We start from the raw sequence: 15,872 nt of genomic DNA on the forward strand, positions 1-15,872 counted from the left end.
CCAGTTTCCTGCTGCAGTGACTCTGAGCTTGGTGTGTGAGCTCTCCCCCATCCCCAGCTGCCCAAGTCCTGCCTGCTTTGGGGCAGGCAGGGGAAGTTTGGGTTCTCGTGGCTTCTTTGAGTTTCTTTTGCTCTACCTCCTTGTGTAAAGATGGCCTGATTTGTATCTGGAGTATAGGTAGAGCCTGATCGGTTGTGTGTGCGTGTGTGTTAGAGAGAGAGAGAGAGAGAGAGAGAGAGAGAGAGAGAGACATTGTTTCCCTCTGCCCCTCTGTCTGACTCCCAAGACTATTAATACAAACCCCAGTCTGGCTGTGCCACCAGAACATGTGCTCCCCACAGCAGAATGCCACCCCTCCCAGCTGAGCCTGTTGTCTGTTCCGTTTCTGATCGGCGCCAGGCTCATAGACCCCATGTAGGTAGAATATAACTTTCCATAAATAACCCCTAGCCTGACCTACAATTTAGGCTTTGGGTTTTTTTCCCCTCGTGGTAATGGGATTATAGCCTGGGCTGATCCCTCCTGGGTCTTGGGGTCCCAGAAAGCAGACCCTAGGTGTATCGGGCTGGGCATTGCTTGGAATTGCCGGTTCCCCCATGCCTCCTGGCACCTGGTGAGGACTTGGAACGTGTCGAGGAATGTGGCGGATGAGTCTCGTGCCTCCACGAACAGCCGCGCAGCTTCAGCCCTGGGGCACCTAAGGTGGCACTGTGCCACCTTCTCCACCGGGCGAGCTTCTAAGCAGCACTCACCTCTGTGAAACCTTCCCTAAGCTTTCCTCCTCGCTCCTATCACTATGTGAATTGCCCTGTGCTTGATCCCATAACACTTTGCACAGACAATGTGACCTGATGGCTTGCCCACATGCCCACCAGGTTCTGAGCGGCTTGAGTGGGGGTCAGAGCAGGAACTGCACCCACATCTGGCTGTGGGCAAACATTTAACCCCTTGGTGTCCCAGTTTCCTTAAGTTCGAACACAAGCCTGGCTCCAGAGCCCGTGTCCCCATCCACTGTACCACATGGTCTCTGGGGGCTAAACCTTGTATCTATTTCCTACCTGTTTTCATTCCCAGCTCTGAGACACTCCTCTCGGTGCATAGACTTCCTGCAGGTTCTTGCTGGAGCCTCCTCAGGGCCTGGAGACAGAACACCTACTGACAACTGTCAGAAACTTGCTGGTTGATGATAAGGAATTTAGGAGGGTTCACTGGGAGTTAGAGTGAAAAGTCATCAGGGTTGGGGAGGGTTTTGGGGTGGGGTTACCCCTAGAGGGGCTGGACTGGATTCAGAGCTTGGAGTCATCTCTCCTTGTGGCCATTGAAGAGTATTTCTTGTGTGTCAGCTGGTGTCCAGCACCATGAGACATCTTGGTGAGACAAGATCGAGAGGACAAGACTTTGTCCCCTCTTGTAAAGATCTTACATTTTCACCAGGGAGGTGTACAATTCACGTTTGGAGAAACACAGAGCCATTCCCCCCACACACACCCCCACCATGAGCTGGAACTGAGTTGTGCTTGGCTTTTGTCTGTCTCAGTACTAAGCAGGGCTCGGCCAGGTGAGGCACGTGAGCCATGAATGAATATTGAATGGAAGGCATAGGATCTGAACCTGAAGTAGTGGCACAGACAAAGGGACTGGGGCATCTGAGGAGAGATTAGCAGGGATTGCAACATCCCCAGAAGCTTCAAGCTCAGAGGTGACAAGGAACATGAACCCTATAGTAAGAGCAGGAGTCGTTGGGAGTGGTCTGCAGGCATGGGAGTAAACTAAGGCAGGGATGAGTGTCGTAGTAGAGCGTGGCCATTTGGGAGTCAGGAAGGAAGTTTGGTAGAGTGGGGGCAGGGATGGGAATCTAGCAGAGGAAGGCCTCACGTGTCAGGTGGAGACACCGGAACTCATCCCAGGGAGGAGGAGCTACGGAAGGATTGTGAGCAGGGGGTGGTGCAAGGAGAGCAGTGTTTCTGGAAGACAGTGTGGAGGGCAGGCGGCTTAAGGGAGACCAGGCTGAAGTTATCACGATGGCCACGGTGAAGGAATGAGGTCTAGGTTTGGAAAGGAAGGGACAGACACGACTTTTCAAAGGGAGGACATAATTGTCACCAGGACCACGGCGGCACAGTCAAAGGTGCCTCCAAAGCTGAAGTCCCAGCAACCAAGGAAAGGATGTTAACTTTGACAGAAATGTCTGTGTGTGGTTGTCAAAATGAGACCACATCCTCTCGGAAATGATTCATTGTCTTTATTAACAATGCCTCTGGATTTGGAAAGAACAGACTGGTATTTCATAAAGCAATATTAATGTTGTCATTTCTCTACAAGAAAACTTTTTTGCATAAATAACTTAAGTGAGAAAATAAATATGTAACTTAACTCTTTTTAAGAACCACTACTTTCATTCTTGTGGACAAATCCCACATGAAAGGATTGCAAAGATGACCAGCCCCGCAGGCTTTCACATGGCATGTGCTTCTGTTTAAAAAAAGGGGGGGGGGGTCTTCTGTTTTTTTTTTTTAACAATTAAAAACTACACAGAAAATAAGAGGTGTCTGGAAATGACTTTCAGAAAGATTTTTGGATGACAGCTATTAGGCTCTGCGGTTTTCTCAGCATATGTACAGCACTTGTCATTTTCCCCCAAGTAAAATGATTTTAATGTAAGATATGCCATCACAGGTAACAGCACTAAGAAGCGAGTTTCTAGACAGAATTGTGTCTGCGAGTGGAAGGCAGGCGGAGGTGCCTCCAAATGGATCTGCTTGTCTTTGAATAGGTGGTGGCTGCTCCCTTGGGCCTGCAAGCCCAGTGTCCTGGGGTTTAGAGCTTCTCTGCAGAGGTGACTTTAAAAAGTGGCCATGGTGGGGGGTGCTGTTCTTTAGGAACAAGGGGGTGATTTCTGTCCCCACTCATACTTCTCTCCCCATCACCCCAGCCTTGGGACCTTCTCCTTTGCCTCAATTGGTGGCATTGCTTGTGCATCCTTTGAGATGGAGGGGTGGAGGTAGGCAAACATCTGGGGAGGCCAGGCTGGAAAGAAACACAGTTTCTTCCAGGAGTTTGTCAGCCATAAAGAAGACTCCCCCACCACCACCACTCTTGTTTTTCATCTTTGCCTGTCAGATCAGAGGATTACAACTCTGAATTCTGGATGTGACCATGGCAGTAATTCAATCCAACCTCTCCTTTGCCCATTCAAAAGGCACCCAAGGCCTTGGAATCACATGACATTAGATTCCTCGAGATGCAAATCGCAGCCCCACCTCCATTTTCCAAAGAAGAACCCGAGGACAGAATCTGGACAGAAAAGAGCGTGGTCTAAGGTCTTCCAGCAGGTCAGTGGCAGAGTCCGGACTAGGAGCCCTATGAACCCCAGTCCTGTGTTCTTGGCACAACAAGGCGCTAACGGCTCTATGGGGGGCAGAGGAGTGGAGGAGGAATCTTAGCGAACTTTCTTAACCAGTCCCCGGACTCTCCTCATTCCCCACCGCTCCCTTAGAACCCCCGGGCGGTGAAATGCTTGCTTTTCTGCCTCCTCTGAAAAGGGACCAGTAAAGGTGGGCGGCCCCGGTGGGCGGGGCTGCGTGGCTCAGTGTCTGTGACTCTCGGGGCCCTCCCCTGCCCTGCGGGACCCCCTCCGGACGCGGGGGGCTGGGGGGCTCTGCTGGCCCCCGGGATCCGCAGCCCGGAAGGTCTCGGCGCCCCTGCGCTGGGTTGCAGGCATTTACAATGAGATACAAACAATCAGACCGCGCGCAGAGGGCAGAAACCGGGGCGCCTGCGCTGGGGCGCGGGTTGGGGAGCGCGGCGCGGCGGGCGGCCTCTAGTAGGCGTTCTCCAGCTCGGCCTGGTTGGCTTTGGCGCCCCGGGCGCGGGGCCGCGGCTTTCGGCCCTTCTGCGGCCGCGCGGCCTCGGGCCCGAAGTCCTTGAGCTCGGACTGGTTGTGGAAGCGGGTGAGTCGCTTGCACTTGCACGAGGCCACCAGGCGCACTTTGCGCGCGCGCGGCGCCGCGCCCCCGGGACACAGCAGCTGCACCCGCTGCGCGCGGTAGCGGTCGGGGATGCAGCGGAAGTCGGGCCCGCTCGGGCGCCACCACTTGCCGCGGCCGATGGCGTTGGGCAGCAGGCGCGCGGGGCCGCACTGGCCCGAGCACACCAGCTCGGTGACCGGCTTGGCGCTGCGGCACGGCCCGTCCGTCACGTAGCGGGTGAAGTGCAGCTCGCGGCAGCTGTACTCGGATGCGTCTGCGGAGAGAGGGCGCGTGAGACCGGCCCGGCTCCCTCCACGCCACCAGCGCACTGCCCGACAGCCCCCCCGCCCCCGCCATCCCCCTCCACCCCCCCTCACCCTGGGCCTTTTCCAAACCTGCCTCCAGATGCGTTTGCCCCTGGGGCTGCTGGAAAGACCTCGGGGCCACCCTTTCCCCCTAAAAGTTTGAACCCAAGCGTCTGTTGCGGTTCCAATTCCAACTCCACGGCTGTGTGATCTTGGGCAAAGCATTTAACTTCTCTGTGCTTCCCATCCGTGAAATGGTTTGTCCTAAGGACAAGGCAGGGGACGCTGTGGGCACATAGTAAGACTGGGGGTATTGGCAGTTGTTACATGTTCTGCTTCTTCTTCTCCAAGGGGGCCTTTTTCTCCAGATAGAAGTCACATCTGTGTCACAGAGTGCCTGGTAGAGGCAGACTAGGTACTAGCCACACCCTTTGCATGGCCTTGGCTTCTCCTAAATTCTTTTTCCAGCCACTTGGGAGGGATGGCCAGGGGATAAAGGAGTAGGGGTTAATTGAAGGTAATAAATCAGGGCAGAAGCTGCAGAGGAGAGAGATGCAAGGGGAGGTGGGGAGGAGTCGTTAGACTTGAAAAGAGCCAAAGGCTGCTTGTCCAGCCCCCTCATCATCACTGAGGACAAGGAGGCCTAGAGAGGGAAAGCACTAGCCCAAAAGGCGGAGCTGAGTGTCCTCACGCCACTCTCTTGGGGCCCCAGCACCTCTTAGTTCCCATAAGGGTGGAAAGGTGCCTGAGCACCCTTGAGGGAGGCTGGACTGTGAGTGGGGGGCAAAGTGCTGCCTTTACTACAATGACTTCCCTACCGGAGGGCACGGAGCTCTGTCTGAAAACCTACAGGCTCAGCTGCCACAAACACTTATTAAGCACCTGCTGTGTACCAGGGATGCTGCTGGGCACATCTCTTGTTTTGTGCCATTTTAATGGATCCCTAATGGTGACACAGGCTTGCTCCTGGGTTGGGGGTAGATTGGATTCTGAGAACCCGGCTTGGTTCCCTGAAGATACCTTGATCAACTGTCCTGCTGTGCGTTTAGACAGGTGGGGGCTTTTTTAAACAGCTGGTCTTCATGTGAGCACCTGTCTATCCCCCAAGAGTTTCATGGGGACAATTCTCATGTGACACAAAGGGATGAGAAATAGTCCTGGGACCAAAAGCAGAGAGAAGGCAGAGAAGGCCAGGTCTCCATTCCCCAGCCCGTGGGGAACAAGCGTCACAGGGGAGATGTGGGTTTGCCTTCCTTCAGTGGCTGACCTTCTGGTTTCTGGGCTGGGCTGGCATCCTCACCCCTGCTCCCAGGCTGCAGGGGCAGGGTGTGGGGGCGGCCTGTTTGCCCAGGGAAGGAGGCTTTTTAGGCTTTCCAAGAATAGTGCCCCTAGGTGAGGCACTTCCTCTGCAGAGGGTGACTTTGTTTTGAGCTTACAGCTTCCTTGGGGCCCGTGGCCTCTTATGGGAGCCTGGGGAGGTGGACATTTTATACTTGGATCCCACACAGCCCATGAAGCAGTCACCTGAGCTCATTCGATCTTGCCCTGGGAGGAGCAGTGCGGTGGTGTGCTCCTGCCCCTCCATTTTTGATGACTTGAGGCCCCAGGCATCCTGGGGCTGCCCCCTTTGCAGAGCCCCACATTCCCAGCTGGTTAGGGGGCAGGAAGGGATGGGGCGAGAGGGCCTGGGCAGTGGACTCCTCTCCCACCCGGACGATGACTGGAGGGCAGTGAGGCCCTCACTCTGAAGTGTCATTCCGGCCCCCGCCCCCAGCCATTCCTGCCAGCTGCAGAGCCAGCTGTGCACACCCGCCCCCTAGGCTTCTCTGTGCAGACCTGACCAGGAACCCGGATGTGCCCTCCACTAGGGCCGTTGCCTTGCCACCAGGGTCAGCCTCCCTCCCTAGTAATAATGAGGCAAGGCTGGGTCTGGGGTGGGGACCTGGGAACAGATGGTGCCACCTGTATCCACTCCCTGCATAAAGGCTCCTACCCCTGCCTCCAGGGCCCAGACGCAAGCTTCTACCCAGGCCAGAGGCCAAAACTGTGCCTAATACCTTCCATTCTCTCAAGTGCCAGCTCACTGGGCAGAGCAAGTGCGGCAGCAGGTGTGTCCTTTTCCCACGGCTTTGAGGGGATCTGCTCTGGCTCTCAGTCCCAGCACCCCCAACACAATCCCCCTACCCAGGGCTGTCTTGGAATGGGATCAAACCAGGGTCAAATCTTCTACTCACTACCCCATTACATAGTGTCTGGAGATTTGGTTTCTTCACTTTCCAACTGGGAGTTCACATCATGGGGCTCCCATGTGCTGGATCCCTGGCGTATGGTTCAGGTACAGCCTGCATAGAGTGTCTACACCCGGCAGGTGCTCACAGGGGTGGGGCTCCCTTGCCTTGTCTCCACACTGGACTCCTGGGTTCTCAGGAGGGGATTCTTTGAAACTGTCTCCTTTCTGAGTCTCAGAGACTATCCCAGAGTTATAGTCTCACCGCCTTGGCCTCCTTCCTGCCCCAGCCTCCCGCTGCCAGCCTCATGCCCCCTCACTGGAATGCCAAGGCCATCTTGGCATGCCACCCTCCCCCCAACTCCCTCCATTAGTGCTGGCAGTGGCCGATGGTCTACCCAGGCTTCAAAACCTCCCAGAGAGAACCCTCCCAAGCCCCTCGTGCTAAAAATGCTCTCCTCCTATCCGTACCTTTGGTCTCAAAGGGATGGTGAGGGGGCCGCCCTCCGTTCTCCGCCCGGTTCATGGTCTTGTTGTTCTCCAGCTCTGGTGGAGGCTCGGGGTACTCGCCCAGCTCGGGGATGATTTCTGTGGCATCGTTCTTGAAGGCCTGCCACCCCTGGCCCTCCACTGCACGGAAGGCTGCATGCACCAGCAAGCAGACGAGACACAGAGCAAGAGAGAGCTGCATGGTGCCAGCCAGAGGAGGGCACCCAGCCTTCCAGCAGCACAGGCTCCGGTCCCCAGCCTGGGACCTGTTTGCCTTTTTAAAGCCCCCTCCGCCTGATGCCAACCAATGAGGACAGGCTGGGGCAGGGCTGGTCCCATGTTTCTCTCAGCCCAGGGGGAGGGAACGGGGTGTGCTCATGGCAAGCCCTCCCCGAAGACTTCTCAGGCACAGCAAACTCCCAAATTGCTGCTGGTGCTCCCAGGTGACCTAGAGGGAGGGGGAGTGTGTGTGTGAGGCAAGCCTGCCCTCCAGCACCTCCCACGTGCAGGCGGCTGTGGTTTTTAGATATCAAAATGAGCTCCAGCTCGTAATCTTTACCTCCTTGGGCCCCTTGGGCTTTCTCAAAAACAAACTTCGGACCAGCTTCACGAAGAAAACGAGAGCTCTGAGCCCACAGGGCTGAGCCCAGCCAAGTCCCTTTCTCAGGCCAAGTTCATTTGTTACCCCACCGATAAATGGCACAAGGGGTATATCTTTGGCCCCCACAGACCCAGGCTGAAGAAGAAGGATGCTTTTTAAGAAATCGCATTGGTCCCAATTCCATGAGGTTAAGCATCGATTATCCTGACCACTAAAGCCCCTGTTGGCACCCTCTGGAAGGCAAGAGAGAAAACTGGAGGGCACACAGGGAGGGCGTCTGCTTGGGCGAGGAGGTGAGGATTCTGGTTACAAGGCTAGGATGAGCAAGTCAACGAGCATTGGCGATGGAGTCCAAGGAGGAAATCCTGGGGCTCCTGTGCTTGGTGACAGGTACTTCTTGGCCAAGACACAGCTGCTGCTTGCAAATTAATGTGCCAAAGGCAGTCATTTTCCTGGCCAGGCTGTGGCTAGGAATGGAGAGCGCAAAATCCCTTTTCTTAGCAAAAGCCAAGACCAGCATTTTTAGTGCTGACATCTTTTTCTTCTTCTCCATTTTTTTTTTTTTTTTTGTCTCCCAGCCCATTATATTTTTCAGCTTTGAGTCCTATATGGAAAACCTTACTTACGCATGCAAACCTTATGCATGCTATGGGGTGCATTCCATGAAGTCATCCCAGGTCCAGCTAGCCACAAAGAAACCAAAAAGAATCGCTGCCTTAACCCCGGAGCAGAACGAGGGGCCTGAGGGAGGGGTAGAGGCATCAAGGAGAAAGGTTCACACCTGAGGTGCAGGAAAAGAAAGGAGAGCAAGCGGAAGCTTTCACTGCAGATGAAGGAGGAGACCCACCCCGCTCCTGGCCCCGAAGGAGGCTGGGAAGAGGGCTGCAGCCCAGGTCCCCTTGGTATTTTCACTGGGCAATGAATCAGCACGCCCCCACCTGCAGAGCCTCTAGGAGGCCTCTGCCACCTGCCTTGACTTGTAAGCGGCCGTGTCCATCTGCAGCCGTCTGTCCCTCCTATCCACCATCCATCACTCCACACATGAATGCAGCTGCTCTGACAGTTTTACAAGCCAGACAGAAGCCCCTGCAGGAAGGGCCCTCTCTGATACCTGTTTCCTAAGTCAGTTTCCTTCGGGGCAGACGAAAACAGCTGTGGCCATTGTTGGAGGTGATCTATCTCTCCCAACAGAGCCCCTGGGTGTTGTGAGAAGCTGGCCCTCTGTGCCCCCTCCCCCAGTCCCTGACCCTCCAGCCTCCTTTTCCCCTTGCTCTGGAATGTAGGCCGTTAACCCGATCGTGGCCGGACAATTGCCTTCTCGCCCTGGATTTGGGAGAAGGCAGTTCCGAGGCTCCATCCCTGGAGCTGGCGCGATGGGCGCTGGAGCCCCACCTGCCGTTGGGAGCTGCAGACCCATCCGTCGGAACCGGAGCCCGTGGGGCCCATCCTCGGAGCACTGCTGCCACCTGCTGGAGACAGAAGGAAGAGCCAGCGGCTGCAGGATGGCGAGCGGTTTTCTTTCATTTCATTGTCTTATTTGAAACTGAAGTCGTGTTAAAAGAAAAAAAGAGAAGAATCCAGTGGATTTGAGCCTCTGAAGGGTGTCCATCCTTTTGAATTATTCTTTGCCAAGATAGAGCCGTGCTCTTCACAGAATGGCTCACGGAGAACGTGCTATGATGCCATCCGCTTTTTCATTTCATGCTAATCCAGCTTTTATTTACTCACTTCAGGAGTTTGACTTTGTTCATAGTTAAACCCCAGGGTTTTAGCTGACTTCTGTTGTGAGTACTTTAGGTTATTTCCAATGCTCCCCTATCCTCAGTAAAGATGTTATGAACTTCGTTGTATGAAATCATTTTGTAAACTTTTTGAGATCATTGTAAATTCACATGTACTTGTGAGGAACAAAACAGGGAAAATACCATGTACCGTTTACCCAGTTTCTCTCAATGGTGACATCTTGCAAAACTACAGTACAATAGAACCAGGATATTGACATCGATACAATCCACCAATCTGATTCACATCTCCCCGGTTTTACTTGCATTCATGTGCACATGCATAAGCTTGTGTGTTTCAGTCTATGCAGCTTTATCCCATGTGTAAGTTCCAGTATCCATCACAGTCAAGAAAAAGAACAGCCCTGTGACCACAAAGATCCCTTTTGTTGCCTTTTGAAAGCAGCACCTACCTTCTTCCCATGCCCTTCCTCTTCACCCCTAACCCGTGTCGTGCCACTAATCTATCCTCCATTTCCATATTAGTGTCATTTCAAAAGTGTTATATGGAATCAAATAGGGGTGCCTGGGTGGCGCAGTTGGTTAAAGAAATCTCTCTTATTGTGGCTCAGGTCATGATCTGAGAGTCCTGGGATTGGGCCCCACATTGGGCTCCCTGCTCAGCGGGGCACCTGCTTCTCCTCCCTCTGCTCCTCCCCCAGCTCTCTCATGCTCTCTCTCTCTCTCTCTCAAATAAGATCTTTTTAAAAATAAAATAAAATAACTGGAATCAAATAGTATGTAACCTTTTAGGACTGGCTTTTTTCTCTCCACGTGATTCCCTGGAGATTCATCCTGGTTGTTGCATGTATCAACAATGTGTTCCTTTTTACTGCTGCATAATATTCCACAAAATAATTTTTAAAAGAAAACACCTTTAGGGTTATTTCCAGAAGCAAACACTGGGTCTGAGAGGGCGAACAGTTGGCTGAGTGTTGTAGGGTTGTTCTCCAGAAAGCTCATCCAGCTCCCCAGTCCCACCAGTGATGTACAAGTAGACATATGCATAAATCGGCTAGGGCTACCGGAGCAAAATACCTCAAACCGGGTAATCAAACAACAGAAATGCATTTTCTCATAGTTCTGGAGGCTGGAACCAGGAGATCAGAGTGTTGGCAAGATTGGTTCCTTGTGAGGACTTTTTTTTTATTATTGGAGTTCAATTTGCCAACATATAGCATAACACCCAGTGCTCATCCCGCCAAGTGCCCCCCTCAGTGCCCATCACCCAGTCACCCCAACCCCCACCTACCTCCCCTTCTACTACCCCTTGTTCATTTCCCAGAGTTAGGAGTCTCTCATATTTTGTCACCCTCACTGATATTTTCCCTCATTTTCTCCATTCCCTTTATTCCCTTTCACTAGTTTTTATATTCCCCAAATGAATGAGACCATATAATGTTTGTCCTTCTCCGACTGACTGACTTCACTCAGCATAATACCCTCCAGTTCCATCCACGTCGAAGCAAATGGTGGGTATTTGTCGTTTCTAATGGCTGAGTAACCTTGTGAGGACTTGTGAGGAGAGTCTTGTTTCATGCCTCTGCCCTGGCTTCTGGTGCCTTTACTGGCAATCTTCGGCATTCCTTAACTAGAAAAGCTTCACCCCAATCTCTGCCTTCATCCTCACATGGTGTTCACCTGTGTGCTTGTCTATGTTCCAATTCCCCTTTCTTAAGGACATAAGTCATATTAAATTAAGGCCCACCCTAAATACCTCCTCTTAACTAATTATATCGGCAACAGCCCTACTTCCAAATAAGGTCACGTTCCAATGTACTTACTAGGTGTTAGGATTCAAGATACGAATCTTGGAGGGGCACAATTTGGCCCAGAATAGCGTGCATCTCCACAAGGTTGCCAACACTGGGTTTGGGCTAAATATTTTTAAATTGCATTTAATAATTTAACAGTTGTATCTAAATTTCTAGCAAGGCTGTTTTTCTATATGTTGGTTTTCATTTGTACCACGCTGCCTGTTCATACGTCCCCTTGACAAACATTTAATGAAGCAAGACCTCCTGCCAGGAGCTGTGAACTCATACGTGCTCCCCTCCAGGAGCTCCTGTACAGAGGAAGAAAATAGTTCTTCAGCAAAGAAAGTGGTTAGTGCCACTGAGGAAAGGTTCAGATGCATCTTTTTTTTTTAAGGGACAAAGTGTTATGAGCCTTCAGAAGGGGAGAACCGTCTCTTCTGCCTGGGGTGGATCTTGGGATCATCACAGGAAGATGTGGCATTTGGACCACACTTTGAAAGACAGGCCAAATTTGGAAAGGAAGTTATGCTTGTTTGAATCCTCAGGATTATAGAATCTTTGATCCACAAGAAGCCTTCAAAGGCATCTCTCTTCTTGGTTCTCACTCAAGCCACCAGGCTATGTAATTCATGGGAACTGAGGGTTTTCCATATTGACTGCACTTCTCTACCCAGGCTTTGCTCCCACAGGTCAGTGGGGGAAACGGAGTATCTGGATTTGGGAGTCTGATCTGATTATAGGCAGTTGTCTGCAATGAAGGACACCCAAATCAGCCTGCCTTTATTCACAGTTGAGAGCTTGTTCCCTGGAGACCATAGGGTCTTGACACAGGTGGAAAGTGGACCTCTCCTACCTGTTCATTCAGCAGCTTCTCAGGGACAAAGAAGGGAGGAGTCCCAAAGAGCCTTGTCACTCACCCCGTCCTGCTTAGATGGGCTAACACTTTCCCCAGCGCTAACAGGATGGAACTTCCATGTCCTTCCTGGTAACCAGGCCCTTTGAGGGGGGTCCAACTCATCCCAGACCCTCCCCAACTGCCTCTGCCTGGAGGGACGTCTGCAAACCCTAAAGAAAAAAATGTTCGTGACACTCATTAAAAACTCGGTAAAGGGATCCCTGGGTGGCGCAGCAGTTTGGCGCCCGCCTTTGGCCGGGGGCACCGATCCTGGAGACCCAGGATCGAGTCCCACGTTGGGCTCCCGGTGCATGGAGCCTGCTTCTCCCTCTGCCTGTGTCTCTGCCTCTCTCTCTCTCTCTCTCTGTGTGACTATCGTAGATAAATAAAAAATTAAAAAAAAAAAAAACTCGGTAAAGAGGACTCTGCTCAAGGGGGGGATTCTGGGAATAGGGGTAGGAACCTTTGCACTGGGTCTTGCAGTGGCCAAGAGGTACTGGGCTCAGCTCCGAATGCAACAGGAGCAGGGTGAGGTCAGTGCATGGAAAGTTACTAAGAGGAAACAGGAAAGGTAAGGGAGGATTCTGGCTAAACCAACCTAACCAGCCTGATTGCTGCTGAAAGCAGCCCGGGTGATGGCCTTCACTTGCGAGACGGTGGGGGTGAAGAACCCGATTAGATATTGGGGATGATGGGATGTGGAGGTTGGGGGAGATTCTGACTAAAATGTGACAACAGGAAGACAAACATGGGAGTCCAAAAGTCAGGGCCTAATTGAAAAAGAGAGAATGAGTAAAGTGTGGCCCAAGAGAAGCTCTGTCCCCCATGTGTTTGGAGACTGACTTCCCTCCAAGCCCAACTGCACCTGCCTTCTGCTTCCCATTCTCTTTTTTTTTTTAACACGTATTATTTTTTAATTAGAGTTCGATTTGCCAATAAATAGCCCATTGTCCTCTTGAATTCCTTTTCTGCCCTTTCTGCCTCTCAGGGCATCTGTCCCAGTGCTCCAATCCACCAGAAGGCCATCTAATTCCTGGGCTTTCACACTAGCTTTCTCAGAACCCCACATTTCCACAGGGATGTCTTACGGTTTTAAAAATATGTACATTTCGGAGCGACTGGGTGGTTCAGTCAGTTAAGCATCCAACTCTTGATTTCAGGTCAGGTCATGATCTCAGGGTCATGGGATCGAGCCCTGTGTTAGGCTCTGCGCTCAGTGTGGAGTCTGCCTGAGATTCTCACTCCCTCTGCCCCTCCCCCCTGCCCACACACGTGAGCGTGCTCTCTCCCTCTCCAACTCTCTAAAATAAATAAAATCTTTAATAAAAAAAAGTACACCTCAGTTATTTAAAAATATAATAAAGGAAAAAAAGAGGTAAACAAACCAGAGGACTCTTAGCAATAGAGAACAAACAGGATTGATGGAGGGATGTGAATGGGGTAGGGTCTAGACAGGTGATGGGTACAAAGGAGGGCACTTGTGATGAGCACTGGGTGTTGTATGTAAGAGCTGAATCCCTGAATTTTACTCCAGAAACTAATATTGCACTGTATGTTAACTAAGTAAAATTTAAATAAAAATATAAAAACACACACATTGCTTAAATGTGGTGTGTATTTGCTTTTAATGAACTGGAGACCACCCATTCATTGTGTTGCCTCTAGGGTAAGTCATTTTATTTTATTTATTTATTTATTTATTTATTTATTTATTTTTAAATTTTTATTTATTTATGATAGTCACACAGAGAGAGAGAGGCAGAGACACAGGCAGAGGGAGAAGCAGGCTCCATGCACCGGGAGCCCGACGTGGGATTCGATCCCGGGTCTCCAGGATCGCGCCCTGGGCCAAAGGCAGGCGCCAAACCGCTGCGCCACCCAGGGATCCCCCATTTTATTTTTTTAACATTTTATTTATTTATTCATGAGAGACACACAGAGAGAGGCAGAGATGTAGGCAGAGGGAGAAGCAGGCTCCTTGTGGGGAGCCGGATGCGGAACTCAATCCCAGGACCCCAGATCACCACCTGTGCCAAAGGCAGCTGCTCAACCACTGAGCCACCCAGGCACCCTAGGATAACTCATTTTAGTGTAGACTTCCAAAACTGAACCTCTGTGCATTTGAACTTCTTATAAGTGAGTCATCAATTCAGAAGGCCATAGCTCATAGATTGTCTTTCAAAAACATAGGCTTGGGCATGCCACCCCTATAAAATTATCCTTTTTTAAAGTAATCTCTACACCCAGTGTGTGGCTCAGACTCATGACCCAGAGATAAAGAGTTGTTCACTCTGATTTGAGCCAGCCAGGCAGCTCCTATTCCCACCCCCATAAAATTATACAAGCAAGCACAGATCAATCCTCCTTAGCTTTGAATATTGGGATGTGCTTGATACTGTGCCACAGTAACAGACAACAGAAATTAACAGGATACAAAGCAGATAAGCTGCAACTGTTATTCATAAGTCTTATTTCAACATTGTGTTCTTTATTAAAGCAGCCTGGACCTTTAAAATTAGAGTATACAGAAATCAGTACACCATACACAATGGAATGATAGGTAGCTAGTTAAACGAATGGTGCTGTAAGAAACAAATGTTTATTAAACAAAAAAGCAAAGTGCAGAACATTTTCCATGGATATCTCTATACACATATATATTTATGTGTACTTACATATTCATGCAATTTTTCTTGAAGGATATACCTGTTAATAGCGGCTTCCTCTGAAAAGAGGGATTAAAAGTCTGGGGTAGGAGACTTACCTTTTGTGATAAGCCTTTTGTATTGTTTGAATATATATATATATATATATATATATATATATATATATATATATAATTACCTTCTTAATTAAAAGGCTTTTAAAATTACATTTAAAAACACTTTTACCAGTTTCATATGTTAGTGTTCTGCCTCAAAATTCTATGCAAATATATAAAGATTATATTGCCAAAGAGGTTTGACAAATAACGAGTTAGACTAGTTGCCTCTGCTATGGGGAACTGGGAGAAGAGGGTTTGTTTTCTTTTGTTTTTAAGATTTTATTTAGGGGCGCCTGGGTGGCTCAGATGGCTCAGCATTTGCCTTTGTTTCTGGTCATGATCTCAGGGTCCAGGGATTGAGCCCCATGTCGGGCTCCCTGCTCAGGAGAGTCTGCTTCTTCCCTCTCCCTCTGGGATCCCAATGTGGGACTTGATCCCAGGGCCTGGAGGTCATAACCTGAACTGAAGGCAGATGCTTAAGGCAGACATTTAATGGACTGAGCCACCCAGGTGCCCAAGAAAGAGGTTTTTTTGTTTTTTTTCTGTCAGGGAGAAAAGGGACCGAACTCTGAGTCTTTTTATTCAGAGAAAAAAAAAAAACCAGTGCTTATTATAAGGGAGATAAATGCTAATAATAATGGAGTTTAAGACATCTGAGGGCAGGGCTAGGTTTGGGGGCTGCCCGTTTGCAGGATCATTCAAACTCAAAATGCAACCTAATCATCTTCATGTGAGGCCACCATGAGACTGTCATCCCTAGTATCTCCTTTCTTAGGAACATAAATCTACTTCCCTCAACAGGATGGGGCTCTCTATTCAAGAATATTCCAGTCAATTATCCCTCAAAAAAGCTGCAATTTTTTTTTAGAAATTAAATAAATAAAAAGATTATTCTTGTCATGGGAAATTTCTGGTACTGGCAAGATGTTTAATCAACATCTACCGTGTAAATATAATCATCATGGAACTGAGAACGTGTTCGGGAGGGCTAATTTTTAGTTGACGCTATTTTTAAAAGTTAGAAAAAAGCAAACATAAGAGCATAAAGGAAAATCAGCTGTGACAAGAAGGACAAAAAAGGCCGC

General features: G+C 50.3%; 1 protein-coding gene across 1 annotated transcript; it reads right to left on the bottom strand.

Moving 5' to 3' along the window:
• Positions 1-2,263: 2,263 nt before the first annotated feature.
• On the bottom strand, positions 2,264-7,710 carry SOST (sclerostin). The gene is made up of 2 exons (XM_072782234.1): positions 6,972-7,710; positions 2,264-4,242 (listed from the first exon to the last, which is right to left on the bottom strand). The coding sequence occupies exons 1-2, from the start codon at positions 7,189-7,191 to the stop codon at positions 3,821-3,823; spliced, it is 642 nt and encodes a 213-aa protein (XP_072638335.1). The 5' UTR covers positions 7,192-7,710; the 3' UTR covers positions 2,264-3,820.
• Between the last annotated feature and the right edge of the window lie 8,162 nt (positions 7,711-15,872).

Source organism: Canis lupus, chromosome 16 (assembly GCF_048164855.1).
Source record: "Canis lupus baileyi chromosome 16, mCanLup2.hap1, whole genome shotgun sequence".
NCBI lineage: Eukaryota > Metazoa > Chordata > Mammalia > Carnivora > Canidae > Canis > Canis lupus.